The sequence below is a fragment of the Acromyrmex echinatior genome, chromosome 2, assembly GCF_024713525.1.
Source record: "Acromyrmex echinatior isolate Ae372 chromosome 2, ASM2471352v2, whole genome shotgun sequence".
In the NCBI taxonomy this organism is placed as follows: Eukaryota; Metazoa; Arthropoda; class Insecta; order Hymenoptera; family Formicidae; genus Acromyrmex; species Acromyrmex echinatior.
The window spans coordinates 15,812,641-15,832,599 of record NC_141853.1 but is presented as its reverse complement, the minus strand read 5'-3'; the positions used below and the strand labels follow the sequence as shown (position 1 = coordinate 15,832,599).

General features: G+C 30.8%; 6 protein-coding genes across 7 annotated transcripts in view; 2 read left to right on the top strand and 4 right to left on the bottom strand.

Moving 5' to 3' along the window:
• The window catches only part of LOC105151593 (uncharacterized), a 5,641-nt gene extending 3,016 nt beyond the window's left edge, over positions 1 to 2,625 (bottom strand). Inside the window, exons 1-2 of the mRNA XM_011065391.2 lie at positions 2,427 to 2,625; positions 1 to 110 (exon numbers count right to left, since the gene is read on the bottom strand). The exon at positions 1 to 110 is cut by the window's left edge and continues 13 nt beyond it. Coding sequence (XP_011063693.1) covers positions 1 to 110; positions 2,427 to 2,478 — 162 coding nt within the window. The 5' untranslated portion in view covers positions 2,479 to 2,625. The remainder of the gene's footprint in view (positions 111 to 2,426) is intronic.
• Positions 2,626 to 3,343: 718 nt separating this feature from the next.
• LOC105151592 (uncharacterized) lies at positions 3,344 to 7,187 on the bottom strand. Its single transcript, XM_011065389.2, has 8 exons — positions 6,862 to 7,187; positions 6,367 to 6,627; positions 6,196 to 6,270; positions 6,064 to 6,117; positions 5,747 to 5,905; positions 4,454 to 5,561; positions 3,975 to 4,386; positions 3,344 to 3,817 (listed from the first exon to the last, which is right to left on the bottom strand). The coding sequence occupies exons 1-8, from the start codon at positions 6,911 to 6,913 to the stop codon at positions 3,584 to 3,586; spliced, it is 2,355 nt and encodes a 784-aa protein (XP_011063691.1). The 5' UTR covers positions 6,914 to 7,187; the 3' UTR covers positions 3,344 to 3,583.
• Positions 7,188 to 7,366: 179 nt separating this feature from the next.
• LOC147910544 (uncharacterized) lies at positions 7,367 to 8,315 on the bottom strand. The gene is made up of 2 exons (XM_087416621.1): positions 8,209 to 8,315; positions 7,367 to 7,848 (listed from the first exon to the last, which is right to left on the bottom strand). Exons 1-2 carry the CDS (start codon positions 8,258 to 8,260, stop codon positions 7,583 to 7,585), a joined length of 318 nt encoding a protein of 105 aa, XP_087272747.1. The 5' UTR covers positions 8,261 to 8,315; the 3' UTR covers positions 7,367 to 7,582.
• LOC105151591 (glyoxalase domain-containing protein 4) lies at positions 8,163 to 11,260 on the bottom strand. 2 transcript variants are annotated; one of them, XM_011065387.2, is made up of 7 exons: positions 11,118 to 11,260; positions 10,883 to 11,027; positions 10,756 to 10,805; positions 10,040 to 10,305; positions 9,681 to 9,836; positions 9,399 to 9,574; positions 8,163 to 9,318 (listed from the first exon to the last, which is right to left on the bottom strand). In XM_011065387.2, exons 2-7 carry the CDS (start codon positions 10,970 to 10,972, stop codon positions 9,199 to 9,201), a joined length of 858 nt encoding a protein of 285 aa, XP_011063689.1. In that variant the 5' UTR covers positions 10,973 to 11,027; positions 11,118 to 11,260; the 3' UTR covers positions 8,163 to 9,198. The 2 variants fall into 2 exon arrangements, with proteins under 2 accessions (XP_011063689.1, XP_011063690.1); XM_011065388.2 differs by having other exon boundaries at positions 10,883 to 10,992; positions 11,118 to 11,258.
• A 196-nt stretch (positions 11,261 to 11,456) lies between these two features.
• On the top strand, positions 11,457 to 17,325 carry pigeon (gamma-secretase activating protein pigeon). Its single transcript, XM_011065386.2, has 10 exons — positions 11,457 to 11,599; positions 11,843 to 11,979; positions 12,045 to 12,351; positions 12,501 to 12,757; positions 12,977 to 14,142; positions 14,409 to 14,741; positions 14,914 to 15,128; positions 15,234 to 15,443; positions 15,514 to 15,585; positions 15,670 to 17,325. Exons 1-10 carry the CDS (start codon positions 11,542 to 11,544, stop codon positions 15,738 to 15,740), a joined length of 2,826 nt encoding a protein of 941 aa, XP_011063688.1. The 5' UTR covers positions 11,457 to 11,541; the 3' UTR covers positions 15,741 to 17,325.
• Positions 17,326 to 18,569: 1,244 nt separating this feature from the next.
• On the top strand, positions 18,570 to 19,730 carry LOC105151589 (uncharacterized). The gene is made up of 2 exons (XM_011065385.2): positions 18,570 to 18,749; positions 18,851 to 19,730. The coding sequence occupies exon 2, from the start codon at positions 18,862 to 18,864 to the stop codon at positions 19,165 to 19,167; it is 306 nt and encodes a 101-aa protein (XP_011063687.1). The 5' UTR covers positions 18,570 to 18,749; positions 18,851 to 18,861; the 3' UTR covers positions 19,168 to 19,730.
• The last annotated feature ends 229 nt before the right edge of the window (positions 19,731 to 19,959 follow it).

Below are 19,959 nucleotides of genomic sequence, written 5' to 3'. Positions count from 1 at the left end.
TCGTTGAGTTGTCCTTTGAGAAGTACCTCGCCGAGAGCTTCGATAGGAGGAGGAACCCCATCCACTACTACCGCTCCTCCGTCCGCTGGTTTTACGACCATCTGTATCCGCTATAAGCACAATGTCATACATGCAATTTATTATATGCAATGACTTCAATATTTAACTACATATCTTTCGTCTCATTGTCAGTTATGATTAATCATTACTATACATAATTCGATTTCCTTTTCGTATATCAGTACTTAAATATTAAAAATTAAATCGACATTTATGCGATTTGATCATGAAGAGAAATTTTTGAGAGTGTGTGTGTGTGTGTGTGTGTGTGTGTATGTGTGTGTGTGTACTGAGAAGAATTATAACTTATTGTTAGAGATAACTTATTGTAACTTAGAATAAGAGAAACGAAATATAGCTAACGATAGAGTTTTCGTAATTTAAATTTATGCACAGATATATGCAAACAAATTTTATAGTATTATAAAACTTCAGAATATTCTCAATTATTTTCTATTGTGAAAATTATTAAAAGTAGAATCATATTAGAATGAATTGATGAGATGTTAGATAGATTTCTGCGTCATAAAACACGTTGATTGAGTGCTTATTAAGCTATCTGTATAGAACTTGGTGTCCTCTTTTATTTCTCGCGATTCGACACCGGTACAGATTGCCAAGCCTATTGTTCTTCAACAGATTATTATATAATGTAGCGGCAATTGCCTGTTCACTCATTGGCTCAATATTATGTATTACGATGAATACCTTTGAGAATTCGTGCGCACATTATACAAGAGAGAAAGATAAAGATATATTCAAAATCAAGTCCATTTACATTTTTTTAAATTCTCTCGGTAATGAAAACGATAATTTTTATTAATAATTATTTCGATATCGATACAGTTTTACAATCATATATATATATATATGATGTTATGATGATATGTCGTTTTTAAGTTTATATGTAATTTTTTGCAATCCTTCTGAAAAAGTTACTATAATCATAAGAGAAAATTTCTACTTTTTTTTTTATTGTTTATGCAACATTAAATTTGACAAACGCATAAAACTTAAAACAGTTAAAACAGTTTCCGTACGCGACTTTCGATGAAAATCTTCAATTTAGTATCATAAACGCAGTAATACAATTATGGTAAACGCTGTCAAGTGAATAATACCATATGAGGAGCACATTGATGGCATGACGTACGAGTAAGATGGAAGAGCAATTTACTCTGCTGATTTCACTTATTACGCAGTCTATATTTGTTAGTCAATTTATCAACATTATACGTAAATCTTACGTGGCTTTAGAATGCTTCCTCCATTCTTTTACTAATTAAACAGCTGATCCATTATCCATACATTTTATTTTCTTATATATTTTCAAAGATGCTTCGCAAGATTTTGAAATGTAGAACAAATTAAAAATTATCAATTTTATGAGTCATAAAAATACAACATATGTTCAATTTACGTTATTCTCTTTATAATACATATAATACATATATCATAGTTTTTTTTACTTTATAAATGCACAAGTCAAACATGTTTATTAATGAATTAAACATATCCTTTATCATTTTTTTAAATGATGAAATAACTAGTTTTTTTTAATTCACATTTGTATTGCACACAAGAGATTTTCTGACTAAATTATGTTTCTAGGCACAATTGTTAGTAATTCGTGAGCTATAAATTAGTTTAGTAATTCGTGAATTACAGATAGTTAGAAGTGAATGAGTTTCCGCAAACTTCCGTGCTCCCGTGTTAACACGTAACTTGATTTCAAGGAAAATTTACTTAAACAGATTTTTTATTTGGAGCGTCGTCATCAATTAATTTTCTGTAAAATTTCAACAAAATTTTTTTACTAAAACTTGATTCTCGATTAATTAAAATATTATTTCATTGTTAGAGCATTTCACAATAGATTTTGAAAGCATATTCTAAAGTTTAATCAAATTTAAGCTGATTATTAAGATAATTATCGACCTTTAATACTTTTGAGGCTTCCGTGATTTTCCATAATAGAAGCTTTGTATTTCACGTGCTTATCTCCGTTTATTTTTATTCTTGAGAAATACCAAAGTTTCGTAAACTACTTCTCACTCTGATGAAGTGAACTGGAATGTCCACAAAATGTTGGCATTCTAAGAATAGATATACACACGGAGATAATTCGCAAAACGCATAGCTTCTAAATATCAAATTTTCTGTAAAAGCTCAACAAAATTATTTTAATACAAATTGATTAAGCGAAGAACTTATTAATGCACTTGATACAAATTTATAAAAGCATCTTGTATATATCTGATGATATTTTTCATATGTAAACTTCATCTATTACTTTAATAATTATAATTAAATCTTTAATAATTATAATCTATCAATATCTGTTTAAAAATAACATGTGCCATTACCGAAAATAAATAAAATCACAATCACGGTGATCAGGCACGTCCTGATTCTCATATTCGTTATTGCCCGCTTCACTTTTGCCGAATTGTTGTCTCAATCAGTTCGAAACTCGAAAAGATCTGTGATACGCACTGTTTGCTCACGCAGTCGACAGACTACTACTACCATTCGATCTCATGCTGAACGGCCTAGACGTTGGTGACCATCGCCCGTAACATTGAATGATTCATACTTCGCAGGCTTTCTCTTTCCACTGACCCTATACATCTGTAACAGAACTGTAATTGGTCGAGTTATTCGATTCAACGCGTTATTCTCAGTTTAAAACATTAAATTAATAATATTTCATTTATTAATACAATTTTTTTAAACATTTATTAAAATTGTATAAAACCTAGATTATATTAAAAGATATTCAAAGAAAGCCATATATGTACGGTATTTTCTAGATTTCTCGCGCTTTCTCTACAATTTTTTTAGACAATTTCAAATCGATCTCTCTTTAATAAAAACTTATGATATTTTGTTTTTGCTCATTTTTTTACAAGATTTATTTATTAAAAATCTTTTTTTGTAACATAAAATCTCAAAATAATGTGTTTTTGAAATGAGATTCATTAAATTTAATATTACTTGGAAACATTGCTTTGTATAAAAATATATTTTACTAATTAATATTATATTATATTATATATTATATTACAAATTTCAGAAAAAATTGAACTTTGCGTCCTTGAAGAGAACATCACTGAAGTAAAAGGAAAACAATCGTATTTTTCAATTACTTGTTTACAACACTTACGTATTTTTAAAATTACAATTATTCTCAAATTCTACATACATATATAATGACAAATAGAAATATTGTTTATTTAATTTTAAATATTATAATATTATTTTTTATCATATAAGAATAAGATAAGAAAAAAAATTATGTTTATTATAAGACCGCAAAAATTTTCCAAATAAGTTGCAATACATATATTTCTTATTATTGTAACAAGATTTATCGCATTACGTGAATAAAAATTTGAAAAAAGTAATTTATATATTTCAATCACACATTCTTACATTTGATATTGCTGTTAAAATACGCTCAAACTGTGTATTTTAATAATTTACATTATCACGTCCGAAAATTTATTCATATGATACAAAATTAGAAAACAGGAAGCGCAAGATCTATAAGATCTTGCCCATAATATCTAAATGAATGCGTGTAAATATTAAACTTGTTTCCGCCAAGTGAAACGGGACATAAATTATTCGGCCTGGTATAAAAACATATCATGTACAAAGCCATTTCAAGTTCGGGAAGCGTGCCCACGAATATCGTTGCGTTTGGTCTAACAATATCATCCATTTGGAAGTTCAATTTCACCAATGAGGCTCTCTGCAAAAAACAAATAATTGTTTAAATAATTATAACCAATTTTAATAAATGTACAATATACTTTTATATTCTTTTCGTGCATAACATTAAGACACGATAAGATAATATATATTTTACATACATTGTACATCTATAGATGTAATATAATATGACTTACGTCGCCAAGCTTCATAGTATCAACGTATCCCATGTAATCAATACGATTCTTCGATTCCTGATAATTAAAATAAATCCAGTCCTGTACTCCAAGAAGCTCCGTACCATATCTTTCAGATGTGAACACTCGCTCAAAACCTGATGTAGCACCATTAAACGTGTTGAACCAGATACGCCGCAAAGTGTCTTTCTCGAAGTCATAGGGATTGATGAAACCTTGATCTGATAACCATCGCAGAGTTCTAGTCATCACATTCGTATTCACAAACATGTCTAACAGAAACTCCTCTCTCTTTCGCTTTTCTGCTGTACGAGTTTCTTTTACAGTAGAATTGTGTTCGTAATTGTCGTACAGAGCTCGAATAGCTAAGATCGTTGGATAATTATATGCTTCTTCTTGCACGTAAATTAATCTAGAAACGTATAATGTGTAAATAAGGCAAGAATAATCATTGTGATTGATTTAAATATAAAACCTACGGTCCCTTAGCTGCATCGGTTACGTTTTCAGATTTACTCTGCAGATGTAACGTCAAATACTTGGATATGTTAACTTCTTGTTTCACGAATAACTCTTCGGTCAACATTAATAGATCGTCATCTGATATTTTATATTGCGGAGAATAAATAGCTGTTCCTTGATTGGGCATTCCTTGATTATTCCCTATATTGCTAGTAGAAACTGAAGGAGTTTCCACTTTGTTAGCTGTGTTTATGGAAGAATTGCCAACCGGATATATTGTGCTACCATTGCTGACAATTGTAGGAATTGATACACCCGGAGTAATAATTGGATTGTTTATAGGATTTGAATTGACAGGAGATACAATAGGAACATTTCCTTGAAGTGTATTTGATGAAGCCGGAGAAATACTACCCGGAGGAACTGTATTAAAATAATGATTATTATAAGTTATATGCGTTTCACTGGTACCACTACTTGGACTGGTACCACTATTTGGACTACTATAACTCTGCACGTAATGTTGATGCGGATTTATCAGCCTATTTACACCGGCGTTGATTGTGGAGAACACAAGTGCTTCTTTCACCATCTGACCAAAGCCTCTGCCGCTGTCTTGTTGACCAGGAACCATTATGACCGTTTGTCCAGGTATATATGGTTGCGCTGCCGGCTGCGCCAGAACATGTTGTTGAGGATAATAAGTGTGTCCAGCTGTGCCATACATTCCGCCAACGGGGTGTGTAGAATATGGATTTCCGAATGTACCTGGTACGGGTGGCGGAATATGCGCTGGATAACTGGAAGGATGTCCAAATGATTGACCGGGAAAAGAGTAACTGGGATTGTGCGAGGAAGGTACATGAGGTTGATTCGAATGACTGAAGGGATGACTGGTATATGAAGGAGAATTGAAACCAGAAGTAGGATAAGGAGGATGCGGGTAAGGTGGAATCGGCATCGAAGTTGGACGCAGATGATCTTTGAAGCCGATGTTAGTAGAAGTGGGACCTGATGGGTGAGATTGGATCGGATTGAAATGAGGATTGCTCCATGGAGGATTATTAAGTGCAGTTCCTTGTGATGGATTATAAGGCGCGCTTGGTTGGCCAAAAGAAGTTGGAACTGCAAGAAGATTATATACATCTGCTAATTTTTAATTATGTTTAAATTGTTTATATTTGGTAAAATATTTATTCTTTAGTTTACGTTAACTTTCTGTCATAATGAGTAATAATTGACAAATATTATTTCTTAAATTTCAAGAATTTAAATGCATAAATTTAATAAAAATGATAAAAAGTATATACCATGATTTTGCGATGGTACAACAATGGATTTCGACAAATGATTAGTCGACGGTGCTGATGGACTATATGGATTATACGGTGCTGATGGATTATATGGTGCAGAATTTTGTTTACTTTCTGTTATAAAGCCTGTTGTTCCATGACTCCCAGGATAAGTTCCTAACAGAAAAAGAATATATTACTTTTTATATAATAGAAAAAAACAAACGAGTGAAAACAGATGAGAAATAATATCTCAGCTAATATAACATTTGAAAATTCTTTCTTTCTAATAATATATTCTAACTGTAAATAACAAGAGTTAATGCTAATAATACCTATATTGCCATGTGGTGCTGATGGTCGACTAGATTGCCCGGAATTAGTTTGAGCTTTATAGAAACAAAAATATTCATATTAAATTCAATAAAAAATAAATGGTCCGGTAAAAAATAGAATGGAAAAATTACAGGGTCGTGTGGCGCCTCCTCCTTCAGCTTGTAAAAACGTTGAAGATGCATCTTTTTGTTGATGCGAAGTTTGACCTACAATAAGAGTAAAAGATATAATTCTGTTATAACCACAGAAAGATTGGAATAAATAATACCTCGTCTTTCAAAATAACCATATCATATACTGACTCGACGTAGTTCTAGTTGGGTTTGATCCTGTGTGTCCTCCCGATGAACTTCCATGTCCAAAAGAGCTTGATCCTGTCATGTGTCCACCTGATGAGCTTCCGAATCCGTAATGTCTTGATCCCGTTGTGTGACTACCTGATGAACTTTCATGTCTAGAACTGGAGCTTGAACCATGTCTAGACGAAGAATATGAACTTCGTGATGACGAACTTCGTGATGACGAGCTTCGCGAGGATCCAGATCTTCCTGCACTTACATCATCTGAAAATAAAGGTTTAATAAATCCAAGCAAAATTCTTTTTCGTTGACGTATTAAAAAGTTGACTTAACATAGATAAAAAATTATTAGATAATCAAAAGTTACTTAAAATATTATCAATATAATAATGTAACACTTATATAAAAGTTTAATTTGTGTAATGTTACATCCAAAAAAATGATTTATATATAATAATATATAAAGTAATTTTATAAAAAATTTTATTGCGTACTCACTGGCTAAAAGAAACGTTAAGAGAAAGAGAAATAGCAAAATTCGGACCTTCATCTCTATTATATGGAGATGATAGTCTTACACTAATTTGAGGATACTGGCGTGCTCGAAGGCTATAAGATGATAAATACATATATATATTTTTTTATGTTTATCAGTCTTCTTAGTAATTGCGTCTTTCTTAGTAACGATATAGGCACGTTGAAAGATTACGTTATTGACCTGTTGACCACTCACTAATACAATTAAATGCTTTTAGTATAATTACAGCTGATAAACATTCATATCATGGAATTACCATTTTATATTTAAGCGTCAGCATCTTCTATTTCTACGAAAAGATTACAAAAAATCAGTTTCGTTACTTGTACAAAATTTTTAATTGAATTGAGAACTTTGTGTAATGTTAGATTTTTATAATAAAATTTAATTCAATTTGATAATGAATATAAAGACACACATGTTATATGGCATTTAATTCCATACAATTTGATGCAAAAAGTAAAGTTTATTTCCGCAAAACTATGAGAACATTTTTATTTGCATATTTACATATTTTTATTTAGATGCCTTGTTTCACTTAAGTCTAAAGAATTAATTTTCTTTACAATTAATTTTCTTTACAATTAGCATTCCAGCACAATATCTAGGGGGAGTTTTTGATCATATAATATAATTGAACTATTTTTTAAATACTCATTCAAATTTTGGGCCTTTTAGCGGTTACATGTGTCTACCAGATAAACTTCCATGGCCAGTTAAGCCTAACCCCGTCGTGTGTCCACCTGATGAACTTCCGAATCCGTAATGTCTTGATCCCGTTGTATGACTGCCTGACGAGCTTCTATAATTCAATTTAGAAGTGGACCTTGAACTGGATCTAAAAAGTTTTGACAAAAAGGAATCTAGTGATGATGAACCTCTCTGAGAAGAAAATTGAATACTTCGCGAGATTTCAAGTTTTCTCAATTTTCCTGCATTTACATAGTCTGAAAATAAAGATTAAGGTCTAATAAATCCAAGCAAAATTATTTATTTTTGCTGACATATTAAAAAGTTAATTTAAGGTAGATAAAAAATTATTAAATAATCAAAAATTACTTAAAATATTAGGTGTTGGAATTAATTCGTAGCGTTTTACAAGTGATGGGAAGTACTTTCATTAATGTATTTTTTAATGCTCATGTGAAATAAATAACATTCTTTCATTAAAAAACGCTACGAATTAATTCCAACACCTAATATTATCAATATAATAATGTAAAAGTTTAATTTGGGTAATGTTAAAAAAAAGATGTATATGTAATAATATAAAATAGTTTATAAAATTTTATTGCGTATATACTTACTGGCTAAAAGAAACGTTAAAAGAAAGAAGAGTAGCAAAATTCGGACCTTCATCTCTATTATATGGAAACGATAGTCTTATACTAATTTGAGGACACTGGCATGCTCGATGGCTATAAGATGATAAATACATGTACATTTTTTTTACGTTTATCAATCTTTTTAGTAATTGCGTTTTTCTTGGTAATGACATAGACACGTTAAAAAATTACGTTGTTATAACAGAATTATCATTTCATGTCTAAGCATCAGTATCTTTTATTTCTAGAAAATTACAAAAAATCAGTTTTCTACTCATATAAAATTTGCAACTGAATTGAGAACTTTATGTAATGCTAGATTTTTATGTAATAAAATTTAATTTTATAAGGAATATAAAGACATACATTTTATATGGCATTTAATTCCATATAATTTGATATAAAAAGTAAAATTTGTTATCGCAAAACTAGAACATTTTTTATTTATATATTTACATGTTTTTATTTAGATGTCTTGTTTCATTTAAGTTTTAAGTATTAATCTCTTTACAATTAGTATTCTAGGAAATCTGAGAGATTTGATCAAATAATACAGTTGAACTATTTCATATACTTGTTCCAATTTTGTGGTTATCGGTTGCTATTACAGTGATGATAGGAAGACAAGGTATTATATCATATCCGAGGATGCGCAATAGAAGAATGAATTGTGGCCAAAATTTGATTGGCTATTCCAATATGCCAGTGCTATTATATGCAGGAAAGTGCACAGAGGCCAAAATTTGATTAGTTGTTTCCAGAATTGTTATCGTCGTGCAATAGTACACCTTGTATTCTTACATCATTACAGCTATAATGTCATATGACATGACCCGCATGTCGGCTAAACAACTTGGGGCAAAATTTGAACGAAACATTTAAACTGATTTAACTCTCCTGTATGGTCAAGTCTTCCGGACTCCTCCTACAATAATATTATTAAATTACAAATATAACGGTAGAAGTAATTTTTTACGCGTCATCTGTTGATTCTTTTTTAATATATTTATTTAAAATTTCTTCGCTCGGATAATCTGGAACTGAGAGTTGCCGAAATCCTTCATCGTCTACGAAGCAGATCTCATGCCCATCCTGGAAAACAGTCACAATGAAATTTGTAAAATGCAACTGTACTTTTAAGCATTTTATTTTAAATATTGCAAAATACTTACTGGATCAGCAAGAATAATAACTCTTACAGAAGCTTTTCCTGGTGTATCTAAAGTTATCAAATCAGTCAAGATTTTATTTCCACTTTCTTTAATAGCTTTCTGAATCGCTGGTTGCTCTGAAAACGGTACTGAGAAAGCGATACGTCCATATGATTTTGCGTGATTAACTTCAGTACCTAATATACAAAATTTATTAGTAACAAATCATATTAAATACTTAATCACAATAATTACAAATTTAATAAAAAGTTAACATAAATTAAATATTATGTGTATATTCACCAATATCTTCAAATTCAAGTTTGGCTTGATCTTCACTATAGCCCATCAACACACTTTTATCTTTTCTATCAAATATTTGTAATCCCAAAATATCCTTCCAATAGGCAATGGTACGTTCAAGATTGGAGCTGAATAGAGTAACTTTCTCTACTGGATCTATTCAAAACAGCCAATATATTTAAAAAAATAATAGTTTGCTAAAAATGTGATATTATAATTTTTTTTTTCATGACCATTTTATTTCTTTATTCGATAAATTATTATTACTGTAATATCATAAACTGATTTATGTAATTTTAACTTCAAAGTGATTGTTGCGTCAATATTGTTAAAAATAGATTGATTGATTTTATATTTACCACTGTTAGTAGAAGGTTGTTCATTAACAATGCAATATTTATATCCACCAGGTGCCTGTACTACAAATTTTCCATTTTCTTCATGTATTGGCCAATTATTTGCGCGTGCTTTTTCGATCACATCCTTCGAACGTATAGTGATAGCTTTAAAATCATTTCCAGTTTGGTATTCTTTAATCCCATAATTATATGTCAACTCAATAACAAAATGTGTATCCTCGGGACCATATCCTATCATTGTTTTGCTCCAACGATTTGCATATGGACTGTAAAAGAAATGTATTTACAATGTTACAAATTTTAAATAAATGTTTTTTATAATGTTTTATATAAATAAGGAATGTGATGCATTTGATACTAACAAAAAAAGATATAGCATAAAATATAAATACAAAAAAATATAATACAAAATAAATTGTATTGTAAATAACATTGTAGATTATGTTAGATTAGTTCTGAATGTATAAATATCAACAGGTTGAAAGGAGCCATTTAATATTAGAAGAATTTAAAAGCAAATACATCACATATAATTGTAAAAAAATATAAATCAATAAATATATGTATTTATGTTACATTTTTATATTATATTATAATATAATAATTAATATAAAAGTACAAATTCTCTTTTTTCATTGTTTCAAGCATAGAAAATAAATAGTAAACGCATTGTCAAGAAATTATTGCACAATGACAAGTCACGAGTGATTACTCACCCATTACACGCGGCCTCGCATCCATCTGAAAATTCCTCGTGTCTCAACACCTGCAGAGACACATAATCCAACAATCAACAAATTAAATCGCGTGACAAACAAGAAAAAAAAAGAAACCTGTAGTTACCTTCATCCCGAGAATCTCTCGATAAAACTTCGCCGTTAAACCGCGATCCGGTATCTTGAATACAAAATGCAACGCACGTCCAGCAATCATTTTTCTCGAAAGTCGTATTCCTTTGATGTAACCGATAATCACGATTAATCACAATCTGAATCGACAGATTCAAAAGTAGAAAATACGTTTCAAAAGTAGAATCAATAGAGAGTAATGGAAAGAAAAAGAGGAGGAGTAAACATACACTCAAGGATCGGCTGCTCCTATTTGTTCCTACTCGAGATGGATCACGTCTAATTTAATTTTTAATGGATTACCTTACTTCTTTTTTTTTATTTTAATTAAAACCGCAACGTAGAAGCAACGAAATTATCAGATTAATTTTGACTAACAGATGATGTTAATTCACTCGACCTCGAGACTTTCAGAAACAATTAAGGCGAATTTTCATAACGATTCGGACTGATTCGACATCACTCGGCTTCGTTCGACAAGCAGACGACAAGAAAGGCTCGAAGTCAGATGCTAGAATTTAGATTCTAGAATTCAGATTCTAGAATTTCCCGAAGTATCAAAAAGAAGAGTACACCGGAGCATACGTATTTTGTTATTAAAACACTGTGTGAATCGAGGAAACGTAAATTATTCAGGAATTGTCTTTAATAGATATGATAGAGAATCTTGCAGCGAAATTATGTTTGCTTCTGTCGGAAAACACCAACGCAGGTAACTATCGAGAGATTGTTAATTTATTAAATGATAAAGATGATATTGGAATGTAGCAAGGCTAACTGTTCAGCTTATCTTTATAAAAATATTTTACACATCGTCGTATATATAAAAATAATGACATAAACGATTATATAAAATATTTGGAGCACAACAGATAATTTTCGGTGTTTAATCAACGTAAATAATATTATAAAACTATTTATTAAAAAAAAAAAGATAATTCTTTTGTTTCCTCAGCCGAACAATGGAAGTTACTTGGACAAGAGAAAGACGGTTCGATACTTATTGGATGGGTGGAAGAATCAGAGAGGAACGATGTATGCACATCGTGTACTGTAGTCGGTCGTTACGACCAGATTGACAACAAATTACAGGTGAGAATCATAAGATAAAAGAATCTTTTGTCACATGAGTAATTTTAATATTGATTGGATTATAGGTATTGCATCACTTTTCGAAAGTATTGAACATTGTTCAAGCTACGGTCAACCAAAGTCATACTCTAATGGGATATGTGACGAAACAGAAAAATTGCCTGAAAACATCAGATCCTCTGGAAGATCGCTTCTCAGAGCATGAATTCTATGGAGAATTCTACAGAGTGTTCATTGTAGAATTAACTACTAATGATACCAAAGTACACGATTTGGAAATAAAGAGATCTGAACAAGTGCGAATACAATTTCTATACAGAGAAAAAGAGCAATTGAGTGTAGACAAATTTCTAGTTCTGATACATCACGAATGTGAGTAGAATATATTGTTTTGTTTGTTTTATTATTATTGTAATTTTAAATTACCATTTGTATAAAAATAGAATTTTTTAATATGAAGCTAAAATATTGGAGCATCTATTTTATTTATAATCATTGACATATCTTTGTGTTATTTTAAGGTATTTTGACATATACTGCTCAATTCGATACATCTGTAAGTCACTCAAGACCGATAAAGGAACTGAAATCCGAAATACTTGTAAAAACGTTTATATGGGCTCAATGGGATATGATTAATCAAGTGCTGTACCATATACATCATCGACGAATTCCTACAAGCGTGGTCACTGAAAATGAGGACGAGAATAATTTCAGGTCTTCTAAACCAACCCTCAGTGGTCTTCAATTTCATGATGACTTGCCTCATGAAACAGTGGTGAGCATTTGATAAGAACAACAAGAATATATATCATCTATCCAAATTATTAATCTATGTAACTTTTACTAACTGTCTATTGAATCTACATAATATAGATTATGTGCCAAATTGATTAATACGCCGAATAATTTAAATCTATTTCGTATGCTTGCTAATTAAACTTCGTAGCAAAATGCATAGCGTCGAATTAGCGTAAAACTTATTGTATCTTTTTAGCTGAATATCCCATTAAACTTACCACTACTGTCGCCGTCCTCTAGTTGCGGGACTTACGAAGATGACGTGATACCCCTGCGAGTCCACGATTGTTCCCTAGATCTTATAGTGGTGTCGGACACCAAGGGGATGGTCTGCGTTTGTCACTACTATCTTTATCGACCTGTACAGCCGCCGCAGCATGTACTTAATTCCTTGAATGAATCCAACACAGTGCATTTTGCATACTCGGTGACGCTGCTGCATCACAGTTGCGTGATACATTGTGTTATACCGGGTATATCGTGGTCACGTGCCAAGCTGATGAGGCCGACTTTCGCGATTTATGAGAACCATCATATGATCGTATTCGTGCCGGAACTGTTCGCGCATCTTCTCGAAATCGGCGTGAATCACGAGCCTTGCTGTCACATATTGTGCGGCCCACCACCGTCAATTCCATCTCGTGTCTCTTATCTGGTGCCCCTACTCGATTTAGATAATCCTAGTAAAGAAACAAGAAGGAATTCCCATCACAATAATCCAGATGGCAAGAGTTCAGATGGAAATAGTCTATTCGTAAATTCTAACACGAGCATACTGACGATAGATTTACCTACTTTAGACCTCGTACAGTTGACAATTCCTTCAGATTTTCTTATTGAGATTTTTCGCAAAGAGACCTCTGTGGAAGTTCGCTTGGGAATACTTCATTACTTTCTCTGCCATAAAAATGACATAGAAATTATTGCGGAATTAATGTCCATTATCGCAGAGAAACCACGATCATTGGACATCCCACGTTTTATGCAGGAAATTCTTATAGGAAACTCTTATGCTTTAGTGCAAAAAAATCTTCTTGCGGATACTATTCCTTTACTATCTCTATTGCCCGTTACTACCATAGGCGATTATATGACTTTCAATATAAAGATGAACGATTTGGAGATCACATTGAGTCATGAGAAACTCTGGAACACATCAGTAATGTTACTTTCACCGCAACAAAGGCTCGTTCCTTATCGTAGTGATTTATGGACTAGATTGTGGGATCAGTTGAGCAAAAATGGTAGTGACAAACTGAGATTCAGACCTAGTCATATTGCGGAAAAACTGCTAGTTTCTTTGGCTTGTTATCAACCAGAAGCGTTATCCAGATGCAGTACTCCAATGTCTCCAAGTGGAGGGTAATAACATTTCTCATGCTAATTCCATGTAACTAATTGCATGCTAACGTAAAAGTAATGCAAATTCGCTTTATTTGTTTTCTTCTTAAACAAAGGAATATACACATATTTATCTGTTATTTATTATGTAATCTATATGTATATTATTTATACAATTGCTTATAAAATTAATACAAATTCTTTTTTATATTGTTTCACAGAAATATTTTTTATAATAACCAGATTCATAAATAATAATTTTAATAATAAAAAATAATGTTTAACAGATTTGTTGCAATGCCGCTTGGAGATTTCATGGGTAATCGAAACATCAAGTTGGATTCAGGCTTACCGTTTAATGAGACGGAAAGTTGCACCGCTTCGAAACAGGAGCACATTGTGTCTGTTAATTTGCGAGAGCTTTCGATGTATCTTTTAAAGAATGGCACGCACACGTCAACCATACATACGCGAGGTTCTTGTACCCCGTTACACGTTCATGCCATGGCCACAAGATATGTGGCTGCGCAATTGGAAGCGTCACGTATATTGTGTCAAATACTTTGTAGAACAGCTGGTGTTGATCCGAGAATTGAGCAGGAACGTGGTTTTAGTCTCATGTAAGATCCTATTTTATACAGTATAATTTTATCGCTATATTGATTATGATTTATCTAGTAAATAAATGTAAATTTATAATTTGTACAGTGGCATTCTACAGTATCATTCAATAGTATCTAAATTTAAGCATTTATTTATCTCATAACTGCGAATATAATATTATTTTTGTAGAGATCAATTGGATGAAGCAAGACGATGGTTGTTGTTTATGCTCTTACAGCGATATAGGTACTCCATAGAGAGCATCGCTTTCCCAGCGCCACAGGGATTCGCGTCGTTTTTTACTTACCTTGGCTATCGTACTCTTAAATTCTCAATGTTTCTGCAATATATTGAACGCTCAGTATTTGAACTTCAAGTTGATGTCACTAAGATTATCTTAGCTGGTATATATCCATACAATAAAAAAATTATTGTATCTTTACTACAGTTTTTTAAGTATCTAGATAGGAGATATACATTCTAATATAAACTGATTATCTTTTGTTTAGATATAAGCGATACGAAAGAAAACGTTGTTCAGAAATTGAAGTTGTTATCTTTATTACCAAGATCTCGCGCAAAGAGACTTTTGAATCAATGGTTGCATCCAATTAGTTTAATGTTGCGAGCCAGAGAACACGCCGCTAATATTTTGTGCGGCGAAGTATCCCAGAGTCGAACCAGCAGTCGGACTTTACAACACCGTAATCATCATAACAGTGAGTAAAATATATATTTTAATATTTTAATAAATATAATTTCTATGATGCAAGCATAAATTGTTTTCAGGTTTGGCAGCATTTCCTTCTGCAGATCGTTTGTCACCATTAGACACCTTTTTGGATTTACTTACTGCAAAAGGTGAGATTTAACTGAATGCATTCTCAATACAATTAATTGTGTTATCTTAAAAATATTTTTTTAAATATAATTTTTGTTTTGCAGCTAGTCTTACAGAATTGGATTTCGGGCTATTGATAGAAGCGACAGTAACATCTACGGAGGATTTTCTCTAATGGAAATTGAGTTTAGCTTGTAATCGAAAAATATCTCTTAAATAGTCAATTGATTCAATAATTACTGAATCAATTAGATATAGAAAGCGTTCCATTTGAGCGATTGACTTACAGCAGAGTAATCAATGCTTGGATTTTTGCTGGACCAACAAATCAGAAAATTTTATGTTAAATTAATGAATTAGTGACGCAGGCAGATCTCACTCCAAATTTATATAGAATTTCTATGTATTTGAGGTTGCACTTACAACGTAACTTTTATATAATTCTTAAATCACATCCGTATCTATGAAATTAATTCTTTTAGTTAAGGATCAAAGACTAATTGTAAGAGATATTATACTTATAAATAATTTGTATCTTAAAAAGAATCTCCAAAGTAGCAAGTGCCATGCAAGTTTAGTTACCATTAGTAATTACAAAATTTAATATCAATAAGTGAAAGTAACAAATCTAATTACTTGACAAGCTTAATTAAGTACTGCATATTGCAGATATTTATGACTGCGTTTCGAAAGTTTTTATCTTTCATGCGAATAATTTTCGTCTTGGTGTAGGCCAAAATTAGACAATGAGAAATAATTATTTTAAGCATTATTTATTAGAAAGCGTTCGTGCTATTGTTATTCTCTGCTTTTCATATTTTTATTATTACATTTTTACGCGGATGTGAGAAGCATGAAAGAGACAGGAACTTACATAGTTAAATAAATCGTAATATTAAGTTTTGTTGATTCTCATCTTTTATATGTGATTTGATATTGTCGATTTAGGATGCCTTGGGGAGACATTATTAGTATTATTTTTGTCATTTTATCTTTGTTTTGTGTGTCTAATGAATGATAAAGATAGAATGCAAATATAGTGCTAATAGCATCTCCCCAAATGCACACTTATAGTTTGCCAAAGACATGTGATATAGTGAGTTATGAATATTTGCGACTAACATCTGCATGATGTTTATTATTGATGTATATGTGTATTATACATAAATACAAATTATACATAGGGTAATTATAATTGTCCCAATTACTGTGTCTGTCCCTATTAGTGCTTTTATGTTTCAATAAGTCATAAAGAAAACTAGCATAAATAAGAAAAAATATTTTTTTTTCGTTAAGTTAAATTATTAATGCATATGATACCCCGAAGATATTTTATTTTTTGAGTTTTAAAGTATTTTAAATATTTTTCGAAAGATATGAGGAATTTATGTGAATTCAGTAATACATACCGCAAGATTTTAAGCTTGTCCCTATTAATGTGCCCTGTATTAGAGCTAAGAACGTTGCGTTATGAGTGTACTTTGAAATAAATATAATTGAAATAATGATTTATGTGATATTAACATAAACAATTAGCTTAAATTTATTACCTATTTTAGTAATTAGTAAAATTAGTATTTAGTAAAATTATATGTTAAAATGAGTCAAATGTGGATAGGCACACAAATTGGGATACATTAATAGGGCCATCGCCGCTTAGAGGACTCATTAATAGGGACAAAAACATGTTTTCTATTTTTGTCAAAAGCATTATAAAGTATTAATTTTTTTAAATTAAAGAAATATTATAAGAAAAAGAAGTAGTTGAAAAAAAAGAGGTAGTTGATATTGATTGCAAGCAGATAAAATTAAAGCTACAATATTTAATAATTAATTCAGTAATAAGCAAATTGGCTAAAAGGCACATTAATAGGGATAGTTAGAGGCTCCGCACAATAAAAGGAACAGGGAACAGAGAGAATAGAGAATAGAACCCATCAAAGAATTTCAACCCATCAAAAATCATGTATTGTGGAATACACAGTTTCTGAAATTCTTATTCTCTATTCTCTGTTTCCTGTTCCTTTTATTGTGCAGAGTTCTTTACTCTACATTTGTTATTAAATCTAATATTTTAGAATTAACAAAATATGGTGTCCTTAATTTTACGTATCAGTGAAGAAGATCATAACGTAAAATGTAAACTTTCAATGCTAAGTACAGAATTTATTAATAAATAAAGAATATATTACAGTAAAAAATGAAATATATATTTTTATTGAAATTAGTGTTCAATTCTTAGATCTGTTATCTATATCTATGTGCGCGCGTGCGTGCGTTTGTGCGTGCGTTGTGTGTGTGTGTGTGTGTGCGTGGGTGTGTGGGTGTGTGGGTGTGTGTACTATCTAATGTGCAGAGAGTAAATAATTACTCGTTACTATGTTTTTGGACATATTCTAATATTTACAATAGTTCTCGAATTTTTTTAAGGCTCATACAAAGCGATTTTTTTGAAAAAAAAAAAGTAAAATAAAAATTCATTGTGATATCTCATCCGATGTGTACTATAGTGCAGTTGAGATGCACATAATTTTATTTGTTATAATTTTTTAAAAACCAATTTGCAAAATTGGGCTCTGTATGTGCTTTCATAGCTTTATAAAAAAAAGAAGTAAAAAAAATCTTATATGACACAATATTACTTCTAGGAGATAAAAAATATCAGCATGAAAACATATCTACACCGCGAGGGCATATCATTTTATTTATTAATTTTTATAAGTTTTTAAGAGCGAATTTGTTAAATGAAATTGTAAAATTCAACTCTATGACAGACTCTGTAGCTTTGTAAAATCAAGTCAAAACAAGTTTCATGTCAAAATATTTTTTCTACAAGACAATAGATATGCATCCAATGGCTACGTTTATAGTGGATTCACAATTGAGTGAGTGCTCACTGCTATTGATGTATTCTTTCTAATATGTTGATTGGATAATCTAAAAGAATACACCAATAATAGCGAGCGCTCACTCAATTGTTGAGGTGTTGAACAAAAATAAAAGATACTTGGAGTTGATATAGTCGAGTTTTGGAACGCACCCCTATGTGTATGTGATGATTCTGTTAAAGAACATAACCTCCATTTGCGAGTCAACAAGCTCAAAGTATTTACGAAAAGTATTTAACGATTTACAGCAGATAATAAGAAGCTAAAACGAACGAAAGCGTGAAATGTTTCTGATTGTAAGTTTTATTTATAATAATGATTTTCCCATATTTATAAAATCTTCATTAATTATTTTATTATTGTTTTTATTCATTATCGTCGTATGTACAAACTATAGATTCGTTAACCATGACGGATATCACTTTGACAAGCGAGCAAACGAAGTTTATAGAAGAATGCGAGGAGGAGTTCAAAGACCGATATACAGAGAAGGATGATGATTTCATGAAGATTAAAACACAGGAGCCAAAGAAACCACCAATCGTAGATCCTTGGTATAATAAGCCACGCAGACACGATTGGTCCCGACAAAATCGAAATCAAAATCACGATAGACGTAATCATCACTGGGATCGTCGTAACAATGAAAGAAACGAGAAACTGGAGCGGCATGCTGGTAGACACTTTATACAACATCGGCAAAGGATGTATTAATTTAGCGACGTGGATACAAGAACTCGAATAACATTCTCATACAAATTTTGTCTTATTTAATTATCTATATGTATTGTTTTATTAATAGGTGATATGTATATGAAATATTTATGTATAAGGCACTTGTTTATATATATTTTATTAATAATTGATACATATAAAGTACTTATTTAGTCTACCAAGTATTCGCATTTTAATAACAAATAATAATTTTATAGTTAAAAGTTTTTAGCCCTACTGAACTGTTATACCAGAAGAAGCAATTATAATAATTTGCTTTATTATATACTGAAGTTAAGAAAGTCACAAGAGCATATTTTCCACAGTAAAGGTATGACATTCTCTTGTACAATATGTGTACAAGATGGAAAAGTTTCCAATTGTATAACGTTTGATCTCTTCATAGAATATTTAAGATACAATTACACACACACACACACACACACACATATATATATATATATATATGTATATATAGAGTGTTTATATTCTTATTATATGTAACATGTAGCTTATACAAATAAATGAACAATTAATACATTAATTCAAATGTTCAGAATAAATATATGAATATTATGTAATTAATTTCCTTTAGATATATTTATATTCCTTGCTTTTGTTCAAGAATAAAATAAATAAAGGTTCAAATTTATATATAAGTCAAGAAAAAAAGCAACAGGTATAACTAAAAAAAAAGTCTTCCTAAATAGCTTTTATGTATTTATTTATTTATATCTTGTTATATTTATTATAGTTTCAAAAATTATTTTAGAAAAGAATTAAATTATGCTA